This window comes from Nestor notabilis, unplaced genomic scaffold, assembly GCF_000696875.1.
Source record: "Nestor notabilis isolate BGI_N333 unplaced genomic scaffold, ASM69687v1 scaffold153, whole genome shotgun sequence".
In the NCBI taxonomy this organism is placed as follows: Eukaryota; Metazoa; Chordata; class Aves; order Psittaciformes; family Psittacidae; genus Nestor; species Nestor notabilis.
Genome location: NW_009921307.1, coordinates 66,331 through 80,967, shown reverse-complemented (window position 1 = coordinate 80,967; position 14,637 = coordinate 66,331). Strand labels below are relative to the sequence as shown.

The window sequence follows — 14,637 nt, the reverse complement described above, 5'->3', positions numbered from 1 at the left end:
CATGGCTTTTTTAATCTCTTTCCCTAAATGAAAGTGTTGAAGCATTGAAACAATGCTTCAGCTCCTGTGCCCTGAGATACACTGCTCTTGAGCTGTGAGTTCTCCCTACCTTGGTCAGCCAGGGTAAATGGATCTCCATGTATCTCTAGCTGGGGATATGCCAGTCCTGAAATGTCACATTTGATTAATAAATGACTTCAGGAAAGGATGGCAAGAACGAGTCGAAGTCTGGCAAGGTTAAAGAAAGATGAGAGGTGGCCCATCAGAGTGAAAGTGGACAAGTAAAAGGGATCATGGTCTACAAATAGCTAAACCAGAGTAATTTCTGGCAGGGGAGATGGCTCTTCAGAGCAACAGGAAAAGGCATAACAAGATTCAGTGCTTTCAAGTGGCAACAAAGTTCACTTGGATTTAGAGACCTATTGAATTCCTCATTACTTGCAGCCTTTAAATCAAGACAGGATCATTTTGTAAACCTGGATATGCGGACTTGATGCAGATATCCTTAGCCAGCTTCTTTCTCAAGTTTTATACAGGAGACAATTATTTTTTTCTGCTCCTAAATGTGTGTTATAAAATCAAGGTCATTCCACAGGACAGGAGGTTGCTGGGTTTTCTTTTCTTTGTAAATCTCTCATCCCCTTCCATGGTTAGGGCTCTGTTTTCTGTGAGCTGTAGTCCCTTAGTAGGGAAATAACTTGTGTTTTCCACTGATCCTGTGTAGTCAGACTGATTCTGCATGACTTGGCCAAGGGAATCATGTCCTGCTGGAATGGAGACCAAATTACGGTATCTTGGCTATGGAAATTTTCCTCATGTGTCTTTGTCACCTTCCACAAGTGGAACTGCAGAGTTTTGAGAATGAAGTGGCTAGAGATGGAGTGGGAGGGGAGGATGTGAATTTCATACTGATGTGTATGCTCTAAGAAACAAAATGATCTCTTTATTATGAAAAACACCACAATATCACAAGTTACAGCAAAGCCCTCTTTTGGAAGGCTGGTGGTGCTGAGCAAGTTACATGCTGCAGGCAACCTCAGACTTCACTCTCCCCATCAGCCAAGCAAAACAGAGGCTGAGAAGCAACAGCAAAGTGTCTTGTGATCAAAGCTGTTGGTCAGACTCCTGCATTCAGTGCTGCTGAGAGGAGTGCAGACCAGGCAGAGCTTCCTCCCCTCAGCACCAGCCATCAGGAGTGTTAGGAAGCTAAGAAGTGTAGCTCAGCTCCCCACTGCTTGAGCCACCCATGGACTGGATAGTGCCTGCATCTGCCACCAACATCTGCAGGAGCTTGTTTACTTTGTCCTGACCTAGGTATAAACTGAGCAACACAAGACAGTTGGACAGGTTCTTACTTCAGTTTCCTTATGTATTTGTTTTTCTTTCCTCTTTGCAGTATGTGGTCATTCCAACACGCCGTGCAACCGCAGTGGCCTTGCAGAGTTTCACTTCACACCTCCTGGGAGATGCTGGCAGTCCTTATCTGATTGGATTTGTAAGTGCTCACAGCAGGTTCTGGCAGGGTTGTTTGCCCATGTTTGGTTTTGTTTACTAACTGCTTATCTAAAATGCCAAGTTAAACCCTGCCGGGGAAGGCAGGCCTGTGTTTACCAGCACAATGGGAAGTGGTGCAGTGAAGTGCAACTTTTATACATGTTTGTGTTGTTGATGGACTACAGTTTAAACCTGGAAGGACCACATAGGCACAAGAAGTGAGCTTCTAAATTTTTTTAGCCTAGGACATTTGTAAAGGTTATAGACAGCTCTGCAAAGGGAGAGTGGTTGCTTCTGTGGTGTGGACAGAGGTCCATTAGAAATCAGATTGAAACACTCTCATGTGTGTATGTGTGTGTTTAACTCTTTCATCTGGTCTCATAAGCCAAATATCTGTTTATGGGTAGCAATATGCAGCTGATCTGACCTGCTGATATTTTGAACATGTTTTGTATGATAAGAAATGATGGTGTAAATCCATGTCAGGGTGGGTGTGTATATTTTGGGTTATTAGAATCCCTTTCTGGCATGTATGTTTTGGATTTGTATTAGTAGTATGCCTTTCCATAATTGCTGCAGTTGTTGGCCTTGGTTTGACTGGAGATCTGTCTTTTGGTGCCACCATTATCCCAGTGCAGAGCAAAACAAAAGACCCTGCTCAAAAAGCTGGCAATCAGAAAACATTCAGAGTTGGAAATATAAGGCTTGGGAAATTTAACAAGGAAAAGAAGTCTAAATGTACTGGGATAATTTCCTTCTCTTGCACCCTTCTGTGGAGTTCAATGCATCGAGTTTCAGAGAACATAGATCATCATTTATAAAATGTAGTAGCTTACATGTAAACCATAAGTGGTGCTGCTCCTGTTGTGCTGAAGGTGCTACAGTTTTCCAGTGGTGTAACTGGGATCTTCACTACTCCCATCACCTGGGAGACAGAACTTTGATGTGCTCTTCCAGCTCAGAACTGCTGTGACACAGCTGCTGGGGGATCTGGACCTATTTTTAAACAAGACCCCCCATTATTTCTTATCTATTCATCCCTTAGATGCTGGTGTGTGTATTTACACATAATTAGTTTTATATATTTATTTTTTTATATATATTTTTAAATATACATATTTACTCTCGAATGGCAACTCCCAAAAGTGATACAGTTGTTCTGTAGCCCTCTGAAGTGTACATGAAGAGACAGACACAGATAAGGCTGAATGGACCAAAGAAATGAGAACAGTTTTAAGAGAATCAATATGTACAGTTTGGCTTACTCTTTATTTACCTCAATGTTCTGGGTACCCAGGGAGAAAAGATCTCATTTTAGAAATTACTTGAAAGTGGCAAGAACAAAGGAACCAGTGGAAGAGATGGCTTTGTGCAGGGCAGGGGACATGGGGAATGGCACATGGGGGAATGAAATGAGCAGGGCAGCATGCTCGGAAGGTGGGTGCCAGTGGTGAGAGATAGGTCTGAGGTGCCTCAGGTGACCCCACTACATTTCATTCTTTGTCATCCCTCGTAAAAGGGCCATCTGGGAGGAATGGTGAGGACCCTTAATGATTGCAATTAATCTTGAAAGTTGCCCAGGGGTCTGTAGTGTCACAGATTAAAAATTTTGGTTATAGGAAATGTGCCTTGCCCTTCTGGTATTCAGACGTCAAAAAAGTTGTGAGTTACTTAAGGATGCCTGCCTGAAATATGCTTAACCTCAATTTAATAGCTGCCTTAGGCTTTTTGTTTAGACTGGGAAATATGAATTATGATTTTGTATTACTCTTCTTTAATGTTGTACTTGTTGGGCAGTTCTCATTTGGAAGGAGGCTACTCAAGTACAATCTCTGTGTCAGGAGAGCAGGAGTGAAGTGCTCATGTCACAGAAGGCACCAGCATCCATCTCTGTAGCCTCTGGGCTGGCTGGCCTGACTCACACTCCCAGTGCTACAGTGGCTGAAAGGTCAGCTGCAGCTTTCCACAACACAGAAGAACTAGTATTCAGAGCGAAAGGACAAACACCCAACTTCTCCAGCAGAGCCAAGACAAGCAATCACCTTGGTTGTTAAAACCTGGTGGTGTTTGTCATTGGAATTGCCTGGCTGTTGTGGGATGGAGACCATTATACAGCACTGACAGCTCACTTGGGCAGGCTTCAGCAGCAGCCTGGATTATGACTAGGATTTTCAAGGCAGTTGGTGGGAGGTAAGCAACCTACTCCTGTCAGAAATTTGGGAACCCAGTTCCCATAGTCCTTCTGGGAATCCCCGTCAACTCACATTGCTGTTACTCCAGAGCTAACATGAAGCAGACCAAGAGCAGTGTGTAAATCTTGAGAGAGAGAGGGAGAAGGCAGGATAAATCAGATGAGCTGCAGTAGCAGGCATGCTCCGAACCAGTGAAACCCAGCGCCTGATACCTCAGGGTTCACCTGAGATCCTGAGAATCTGCCAGTTCTTCTGACTGCTTACAAAATCCACCTGAAGCTCCCTCCCTAAATGAGCAGCATTTTGATCATATATGGCTGGAATCTTACCTACTTTTGGTGAGTTCATAGTGAGATTCCCTCTAGCAGTGCTCTTAATAAGGAATCAGACACCCGTGTCCTTGTAGGACTAAGCTGTCGCAGGCAGCGTTCTCTGCTGGATACCAATAAATGCTGTATTGATCTTACAATCCTCATGTAGAAGGTACATAACAGCTGCAGCCTCATGTATGTGAGTGCTCCCTCGCTCTCTGGTGTGCCGCAGAGCTGAAGGTCAGACTCAGGTTTTTCTTTAATCCCCTTAGTTCCAAATCTTGCAGTTCAGATCCTTACAATCACCCAAAGCACCAAATAAGTTAGTGTTTAAAAGCTAAGTGGGAAGAAGCGTGTATATATGGTTATTTTTCATGTCTCTTTAAATATTGATAACTTTTATTATGGTAAAAAGGCTTAAGACTGACTTACAAAGAAGTTCTACAAATGCAGTTTTAGGGTGGCAGCTATAATTTGCATAAGGTTTTACTACTTGCCAAGCACTGAGATCAATTACTATAAATCAGTGCTGCCTATTCATTCACAAATAAGACTAGGCATTGCTGGAGTACTTCATTAGATGAGACAGTTTTATTCCTAGATAACCGTATGTTTTTCAGGACCTTCGTGGTAACCTGCAGAGTTTAAATAATTCACGTTTAATGACTTGGACTGTGATTTCATGCTTTACTCTTGAGATAGTCAGTGAGAAATTTAACCTGTTCAGTGCATTACACCCAGGTATCTTTAGTACTTTTCTGTCTTTGAAAGGTGCCACTATGCAGACATGGTTGCTGAAGCACAGAACAGTTAAGAGAAATACCCCAAATCCTGCCACTCACATTGAGTATCAGATAAAAGTCTTCTAACTGCTCTTCCTGTGCCCCAATACCTAGGCAACATTTCAGGCTTAGAAGAGCTGAGTGGAGGCAGCTAGCAACAGAATGTGAAGTGCAATTAACCCTTCTCAGGCTGTATCACAGCTTCAGCTCTTTGTATTATTAATTCTAGTTATATCTTCGTGGCCTTTCAAATTAAGTAGTTTTAAGAAGTGCCAGTGAGCCTGCACTCATGTGCCTCTGTGCACATGCCCATGTCTTCCCTACTCAGGGTTTACGTTATTCCTGTGTACAAACAGCAGACTCCTTCCACTCACTGATGTACTCTTTTGCTTCAGAAAAGCAAGTGCAGGCAGTGATTTATTTCTTTTGAGGCTGTGCCCTGGTACTCCTCCTTTCCTTCCTTTCCTTCCTCCAAGCCTGTAATTTGTTTCTCATCTGAGCACAGCAGTGCTGTCCTCTTCCATCCTTGCCTTGCTGTGATGAGAAACAGGCACCAGCTCCGGGCTTTGTCCTCCCTACACATGCCAGGGGAATTGCTGTTATGGGCACACACTGCCCTCATCTTTCCTGTGCAACCATCCATCAGGTCCAGGGATTGAAACCTGTCTGTATCTGCTTGTCACCTGGCAACATCAATGTCTAAGGATGGTGTTTTAAAGTGCCAGAGATCAGCTCTCCTCCACCAGCACCTCTTGATGGGCTAAAAGCTACTCCCTGTACTCCACTGCTGGTGGCTCCCAGCTGGCCTGACCTCCCTGGCTGCTGCTGCTTCAGCTTTGCCTGAGGGACATGACCTCCAATTGCTCCTGCCAGGCAGCATCAGGACGGTGTGCCATGGTCTGGCAGCTAGGCTCTGTGTGAGGGGACCCAAACCACACCTCTGGGTGCTGAGGGTCATGCAAATGGCAGCATCCCCTAATCTGGTGGGTCTCCTCTTGGCAGACCCCAGGATTGGATGCTGTGTTGGGGTGCAGTGCCAGGAATGGTGGTTCACCACAGCAGAGCTCACAAGTGTCTCAAGAGGCATCTCCTTTTTGAACAGCCTCCTTTAGAAAAAGAGGTCTGAGCATGAGGGACCTTGCAATTACTTGTGATTAAATTTGAGCTGTTCTGGTTTGAAGAGTTTTGTGATGCTCCCAGTATGACCTGGAAAAAAAAAATGTAAGAATAAGCTTATCTCTTTCTACCCGTCCTTTTTCTCCCTTCCCCAACTTTCTTACGTGAGTAGGTTCATAAACTAGATCTAATGAGCTACTTCAACAGGGAGGATGCTAATGACCTTCCCTTAGCAAGTAGTTAGCAGAACAGTGTTAATTATCACTGGTGCAGAGTATCAAGGAAGGCAGATCAACGTTTGATTAGGGGCAAGTCAAGGAAAACTGGAGTAAATGCAGCAATTAAGATACTTCTATAATGAAAGTTATAACTGAAGGTGTAGGTTTCACACCTTCTTGTCCCAGTTAGACAGCCTTTTTGTGGGTTTGGTTTCAAAGGTGAATACCCATCCAAGAAAATACATATGTGTAGAAAGTAGTTCTATATATAAAGACTTGCCTGCCTGAGGAAGTGGAATTAATGTATTATGGTTTAAAATTCATATTCTATGGTTTAAAATGTTATGGCTACTTCAGTGTAGATCTGTGCTCACAGTGCTTACTATGGAATAATGGTTTTTCCAGTTTAGTTTGCTGCATTAAAACAGGCCAAATCCACTAGTGCCTGAATTAAAAGTGGAATAAAGTGTATCACTGCGATGTGATGCTGCAGTTTGGGTGTTTGTCCCTGTCTGCCCTGTGCAGCCATTCCTCAAATATGGCACATTATGTGCTTGCTGGTGATTACACAGTACTGTCTCTTTTGCCAGAGCTGGCTGTGAGATGAGCATGAGTTCAAAAAGGCAAGCATATCCTGTAACAGCAACGTGCAAGTTGTTCTCCTAGCATCACTCTCTGCTTTATGGTCTGCCAGGGGGTATTCCAGTACTGATGTGGGATTAAGGCTGGAATGGAGGTCTCTGTCTTGTTGCCTTTTGCAGCATGTTTGAGCAACCTGGTCTAGTGAAGGTGTCCCTGCTTGTGGCAGGGGGTTGAAACTAGATTTAAGATCCCTTCTAACCCAAACTGTTCTATGATTCTATGTTACACGTTCTAACATCTACAGTACATGTAAAAGTGTATTGGCAGCATCTTCCATCACCTGATGGAGATAGCAGCTGAGATATGGCACACATTTATGGTTTTTATCATTCTTTCTTTACCCAGTGCCAGCTACTTTGCTGCTGTGCTGTAGCCCCATGGTATCACTCCTGTAGAGATCTTCACCTGCATTCATGCTGTGCATGACCCAGACTGCAAAATGGGGCTTGCCCTTGCAGTCCAACATCTGATGTATGTGCGTCAGGGAAATACTGAGAAAGAGAACCCCCAGCCCCTCATCCTTATTATCTTTCTTCAGGCAGTAACTTTAAGGTGAGGATTTCTCTGGTCCTGTCTGAGCTGAGTAATTAAAGGCCTTTTTCATAGTGCAGGAAAGGCCAAATCTTTGACATGGCTGTCAGCTGCAAAAAAAGAGGGGAATTAAGCACCTGGAGACCAATCCATATAGGATTTATCTCATCATTGCAGCGAGCTAACAAGCTGCCCACTTGTGATGAGTCAGCAACAGACAAGATTTAAGCCTGCCCTCAAAACCCAAATGACTTCCCATATATCAAACACTCTTTGCCAAGGGCTCACAGCCTGCCCAGGTTCTTTTCCAGACCTGCTGTGCACCTGCTTCCTGTGTCTCTGGTTACAAGTGCAGGTTCTCTGTAGTTTTGATAAACGGAGGTTTAAAGTATGTAAAAGTATCTCATTAGAAAAGGCCCAGAAATCCAGAGCTCATTGTGGTGTCACTCAAGTATTTCAAGCTCTGTCCCATCTGCTCTGTCACTCCTGTGCACTAAAATCTCATTAAATAAGTGGTTTCTTCCTCTGAGCTGCCAAGGACCCTGCACACTCCCAGTGCAGAAGCAGTGCAGGAATCCCTGGTGCGGGTACTGCTAGGGCAGACTTGGGTATCAGCACCAGTGCAGGATATTGATACTGTCACCGAGTATTAAATGAGTTTGTGATCTCAGAAGGACACAATGAAGATTAACAAGATGTTTTGGTTTTTTTCCCCTCCAACATCCAAACATGCCAAGGTTAAAACTGAATAACTTTTAGACTTTTAATTTCTTTTACCTTTCTGCAGTTTTTCTGAATGAATATAATAAACTAGTCAGGTTTACTTCCTCTCTTTAGTATGTGTTTCTCATGCCATTTAGCACAGTATAAATGCTTGTGCTCCCCCACAGCCCCCGCAAATTTACTTTTACTTTATAAAATGCCTTATTTTTTGTTTGTAGTCTTTATTTGCATTCATGTTAGATTTAAAAAGAAATAAATCAAAGAAACCTTTCACATGCATCTCTGAATTCAGGATGGGTGAACCCCAAACCACTGTAGTGTTACAGGGATACTGAAAAGAAAGGAGCCAGGGAGAACCTGGCTTGTATCAAACTGGTAGTGATGCAAATCAGGTATTTGTGCCAGACACTGCAGTGCAAACATTGTTTACGTAGCAAGATTCGTGCCCAAGAGGCACTGTCAGAAATGCAGAGAAATCAAGCAGTTGCAGAGAAATTGAGATATTTGGCTCAGCAATGAGACAGAGTAGATGGAATGATCATTTCAAAGATGTTATCACTGTTACATTGTCTAATTAGTAAATCAGTTGAATTTAACCACTCATGCTGGTTAGGAGGGACATGGAAAAGAAGCAAGACGTCTTCCTAGGGCCTAATCTGTTCTTACATCAGGGACCTGTCCAGTGTTCCAAAACACACAGCACATGCTTCTGAAGGAGGGTAATGGAGTTTTCCTTTTTCCCTTCATTGTCTTCTGCTCTCAGATTGAGACACAACCAGAGATTCTGGGCTTCTGGATCATGCCCACTGCAGCTATATTGTTTGTTCTCCAGAAAGTGAGCCTTTTCTCTAGCTGGACTACATCCAGTTGGCTGCCATTGCCTGAATACAGGCCATTTGTATTCTGTGGTAGAAGTGCCATGAGCTAAAGTTTATTTAGCAAAGTCATTCCTCTTGGTCTAAGATCTATTCTATACAGGGAAGGAGAAGATGATGTGAACTTTAGCAGCTAGGATGTTATCAAAGACTTTTGATTAGACTGCAAAGCAGCAGCAGGATTTCCTCATTGATCTTCCACCCCCACATCTTGGATAAATGTTAGGAAGGTTTTTTACCACCTACCAATTGGCAGAACAAAGAAAGGAATCCCACACACGGTGCTGGGTGGAAGAACTGGCACTGCTGTGCGTGCAACCCTCACTTCTTACTCATGATAGAAGACACCCAATATGATGCTAGGTTGGGTCTTGCCAAATCACAGTTCGACAAATCAGGATGCTACCACTGCGTGGGGCCTGGAAAGTCAAAACCTGGCAATACAGTGCAGAGCATTTGCAAACAGTATGTCATTCTTGGAGCCCAAGTCTGTAATTATGTCTTGTGTCCTCTTGAGAAGAGATGCCAAAGTTCCAGTCTTAGCAGGTGGCTTGTAACTGCATGGAACAAAACAACAGAGAATAGTGACTCCTAAGTTAACAGCAAAAGCATATATGTGGGCCCTCATAAAGTTCTAGAGATGAGGTACAGACATGGGTGAGGGGAGACCTAGATGAGAAAGCCCCGCTGGCTTGGTGGGAAGAATTATAACCTCAATGGGAGGAACACTGCTGCTTCTGTAATGTGCTCTCACAGAGTATGGTGGGTTAAAAATGAAAAAAGTAGAAGATTCAATATTAACAAGATTTGTTGGTATAAAAGGTCAACATGATTCTATGGAGGGAAGGTGTGGGGTGAGCTGCATTTGGAGCTTTATTTGTTGGAGACTTTGTTTTCAAAGATGGTTTTAGCCTTGAATGTCGTATCATCCATAAGAGAAAGCAGTTGGGAGCACATGCCTGGCTTTTCATCCTCTGCTGCTGATTTATCATGTCAATTTGTCGAGTGATTTATTGGCTGGTCCTTTTGGAGGATAATTGTATCCATTTCCCAAAATGAGAAGTGGTTTAGAATTTCTGTATTTCTATTTCAGAACGGCCTCAATTCTGGCTATTGCACACAGAGGGGCTGATTCAGTGCCAGATTTTGGTTCATAATGAAGAATTGGGAAAATGCTGGGAATTAAGGTGTCTGGATACAAGAGGGAATAAATTACCAGCTGTTGTGGCCCAGAAAGCCAACCGTATCCTGGGCTGTATCAGAAGTGTGCCCAGCAGGTCGAAGGAGGTGATCCTGCCCCTCTACTCTGCTCTTGTGAGACCTCACTTGGAGTATTGTGTACAGTTCTGGTGTCCTCAACATAAAAAGGACATGGAGCTGTTGGAGCAAGTCCAGAGGAGAGCCACAAGGATGATAAGAGGGCTGGAGCACCTCCTGTATGAAGACAGGCTGAGAAGTTGGGGCTGTTCAGCCTGGAGAAGAGGAGCTGCGTGGAGTCCTTATAGCATGTTCCAGTATTTGAAGGGGGCCTATAAGGATGTTGGGGAGGGACTCTTCGTTAGGGACTGTAGTGGTAGGACAAGAGGAATGTGTTTGAACTTAAATGGGGGAAGTTTAGATTAGATAAAAGGAAGAAGTTCTTCACAGTGAGGGTGGTGAGGCATGGGAATGGGTTGCCCAAGGAAGTTATGAATGCTCTGTCCCTGGAGGTATTCAAGGCCAGGCTGGACAGACCTATGGATTAGTGCAAGGTGCTCCTGCTCATGGCAGAGGGGTTGAAATTTAGATGGTCTTAAGGTCCTTTCCAACCCAAACCATTCTAGGATTCTGATTCTGTGATGTCCGTATCTCTGGGGGCAGCACATGTTCTGCTAATTCCCTGTGGCTGTGTTCTTTTCACATTCAAGTCTTCTTGCTATTTTATAACAAGTCTCTCAGACCAATAGCCCCTGTTACTTGCCTTCAGTCTAAAGACTTTTTTAACCATCATTTCTCACAAAAGACTGGTTCGTAACACTGTTTTTCCTTATGTGTGTTACACACTGTGACTAAAGTCCTCTCTGAGAGGTCAGTGGTCTCTTCACACACGTTTTACCTTTCAGGGGCTACAGCTGGCTGCAGGGCTGTGAATAGGTGTGATCTCCTGCCTGTGACATTTCCTCACTTGATTGTCAAGATTTAAGCCTGGAATGTCAGATTTTTTTTGTAGTTTGTGTCTGATGCCACCTCTTTCATTAGTAGTAGTATACTGTCCTGGGTTCAGCTGCTTAAACCACGACAGTAGCACTTTAGAAGCTGCTGCACAAGCTTTGTCTATTTCTGGAACTGATTTATGTGTGTTAACAGCAGTAGGGTTCTATGTTGCAAATTCCCTGCAGGCTCATGGTATATACTGCCTCAACAAAAGATCACAGACAAAACCAGAGCTGGACATTTAAATGCCCAATGCCTTGAGACTCACTCCTACTGCTGCTACTGCTTTGCTGGATTTATGGAGAGGAAAGTTGTTTGCTGGGCTGTAAATATTAAAATGTGATTCTTTTAGCTACAGTCATTAAATATTACTGAGTTTTAGCAAAAGCTTTTCATTATGAACTAAATCCTGCCAGTGCATGTCATTGCTCCTTCATGTAAGCACAGACTTGCGTTCACTTCATATCATAATGGTTTTGGCTGTTGGAAGGTGCAGGCTGCCTTACCCACAGACTTGGTGTGTGTGGTTCTTAGGTGTGAGCACAGGCCTTGTGCAACAGATCTGCTCTGAGCCTGGGGGCAGAGCCACATCTTGCACACAATTGCACTTCAAAGCAGCAAGCTTAGATGGTTAGAAGAGGGAATAAAGCCGGTAACACAGACATGAGGATACAAATCCCCATGTTTGGGTTGTGTTTCTGAAAATCAGATGAGACCTCTGGGTTTCTTCTGTGAAAAACATTTCCCACTTCCCACTCAATACGCAGAAATGGAATTTAATACCTCCTTTTGCTGACAGGTAGGTAAGGTGTAGAAGTAAGCAGGACTTGACAGTCAGTGTGGAAGATGGATGTCTTCCTCACCTACTGAGCAATGCCTGCATGGCCCTGCCAGCACCCTGCAGGGGTTGCTCAGTACAGCCAGGTTAGACACCCACAGATGCAGTCACAGAAAGAAGCAGTGAGGGAGAAGAGGGAGAGGGCTGTAGGAGTAAATAGATCAGGCCAGAAGAGTGACAGGGAGAGGAGAACCCCTGCCAAACTGCTTGCAGCATGAGTTGCCCAGGCTCCAGACTGGCATGTGGAAGGCTGAAGCGTGCAAGGGACGTTCAGCTTTCACCGATCACACTGTTCCATTTTAAACCTCATACATATGTTCAGTGGGTGGTTGGGCTGTTTGTTTAGGGAATCCTGTTCCCTTCACCATTATCGTGTCTCTTTTTCATCTAAGCAACTAATTTTTTTGCCTGTCTCTCCTAGATCTCAGACCTGATCCGACAAAGCACAAAGGAGTCCCCAGTCTGGGAGTTCCTCAGCTTGGGGTACGCACTCATGCTCTGCCCATTTGTCGTTGTCCTGGGAGGGATGTTTTTCCTGGCCACAGCCCTCTTCTTCCTAAGTGACCGAGCCAAAGCTGAACAACAGTGAGTAACCTGGCAATTGCAAATGGGGAGGTACTGCGCAGCCTGTTTTCTCTCTTGAACAATATGCTTGTTCTCTTTGCCTGGCCTTGGTCCTTCCAGATAAAGGATGTTGGGTTGTGTGTTCAGAACCTCAGCTCAGCAGAGTGCATGAGGCTGCACGAAGCACAGGGGCTTGGGTCATGCTGGCTGGGCATCCATTACACGCTTCTGCTCTGGTGGATCTCAGTTGTTGGCCATATGGCCTGGAGGGGAGCACAGTAGTTGAGGTCACAGGCCCCTTTTACCCTTGCGTCAGCATGCCACAGCCCAGGCCATCTGTAGTGAGGGGTTTCTGTGTGCTGGAACCAGTAGACTGCTAGGTGAAGAGCCAGAGGTGCTTTACAGAGCTTGGTGGTCAACACTGAGTGCACAGTCCCACCTCAGCCCCTGTGCCCTCCTCACTACCCCGAACACACAGGAACATGAGGCAAGAAGGAAGGAAGCAAGCTGCGTGTGGGGACAGAGGTGCTCAGCGGTTGCTATAACAAACATAGTGTTTCCCAGTCCCTTATTGCAGCTTGTAAAAGAAAAGCTACTGTTTTTCAGTAAAGAAACCGATTCGGACCACCTCACGGTTGGCAACTACAGTAATTCAGAAGACGCTTCCACATGACATACAAACTGCTGGGGTTAGTCTCTTTCTCATAATTGTCAAAAAATAAGAGTATCTATGTATAATGTCATGCTGAATATGTGGGTAGGTGACTAGTCTGGTGTTGCCTTTGCATTTCTCCCACTGGGGGAGCGGGAGACAATGCAGACGTTAACAGCCTGTCCCAATTGTGCAGACAAAGAGAGCGGAGGATTCCTTGCTGTGCCTTAAGGAGAAAGGCCCTGGCATATCCTGTCACTAGACTTAATACAACTAGAAGAAAAAGAAGGTGTTTGGAAGTTGACATAAGTGAGTGAACAGTTTGGGTGATACTTGTTGGCTCACGCTCTCATATCAGATGGATGCAAGAGATTTGGAAGCAGTGCCACAGATGGTGCTGTGGCCTTGCAAGTTCAATTCCACCTGCCTCTTCCTAACACATGAATACCAGAGAAAGGAAGGAGTTTCTGCCTCCTGGTGCCTTTAGGTACATACGTTCCTCCTCTAATGAGTTGTTTATATGTTGTGGAAAAAACAAGACCTCATTATGTATCTTGCATGGAGGGCAAGCTGAACTTCAGTGTGGCTTTGGAGATGGGACATGACTGATATGTATGTGGTTTGTTACCTGCATATAAGGGCTTTATGTCGCAAGAAGTGAAATTGGGGATCAGAAGTTAGGAAGAACTTCCAAAGGGAAAAGAAGAGGTAAATGATTATTTGGAGAAGTATGAAAGCTGTCCTGTGTTTCTGAAGTTCACCCTGGCTCATTCTTGCGGTTTGAAGGTGAGAACTGCTCTCTGATTGCCTTCCAGCCCTGTTTCTGTAACAGTGCACATAATCTGTACATGCAAATCTAAGCAGTGATCATCTGGGGACATGGCAAGAAGAACATAAGTTTCTAGGTGCTCAGGGTGGCTTTTTGTTTTTTTGCTACAAGGAGCCAAAAGGCGTGTTTGGTGACAGGGCAGTGATACAGTACAGCAGATGAATCCCCCTTGTGTACAAGCTTGCGCAGATACAGAGGGACAACAGTTGTCATAAATAACAGTTAACAAAATAATTCCTCTCAAATGACTGCCAGTGCAGTTTCTAAGATATGCCCACTCTCATGTTAAAAATATCCTGGCATCCTACAGATTCCTGGAGACCGCAGCTTAGATCAGTATCTTTACTAAGATACTCCCTGCCATGTGGTGCAGTGTCTGTGCTGCCGATCGGGTACCACCTCCCACTGCTGATGGGTCCAGTGGTCTCCTCAGAAGAATTCATGGGAGGGAATTTGTTTGTTATTAGCTGCATGCTTGCCACGAGAGAAAAGACAACAGAGCACTTTGCTATTAGCAGCTTAAAACTCCACACCGGAATCCACATCCATTGTCGAGCTCCCACCTATGTGACAGGCCATCTGCACTTGGCATTGCACACCCTTGGCAAAGACTGCCAGCCCTCCCTTGCATCCTACCTATGGCTTGTCAGGTACAGGAGCATTCCTCTCTCAAGATG

The 14,637-nt window shown here is 44.6% G+C and overlaps 1 protein-coding gene across 1 annotated transcript in view; it reads left to right on the top strand.

Annotated features, from left to right (window-relative positions):
- The window catches only part of SPNS2 (spinster homolog 2 (Drosophila)), a 113,934-nt gene extending 100,782 nt beyond the window's left edge, over window positions 1–13,152 (top strand). Inside the window, exons 10-12 of the mRNA XM_010011082.1 lie at window positions 1,397–1,495; window positions 12,337–12,500; window positions 13,086–13,152. Of these exons, the coding sequence (XP_010009384.1) occupies window positions 1,397–1,495; window positions 12,337–12,500; window positions 13,086–13,152 (330 nt within the window). The remainder of the gene's footprint in view (window positions 1–1,396; window positions 1,496–12,336; window positions 12,501–13,085) is intronic.
- Window positions 13,153–14,637: the final 1,485 nt, after the last annotated feature.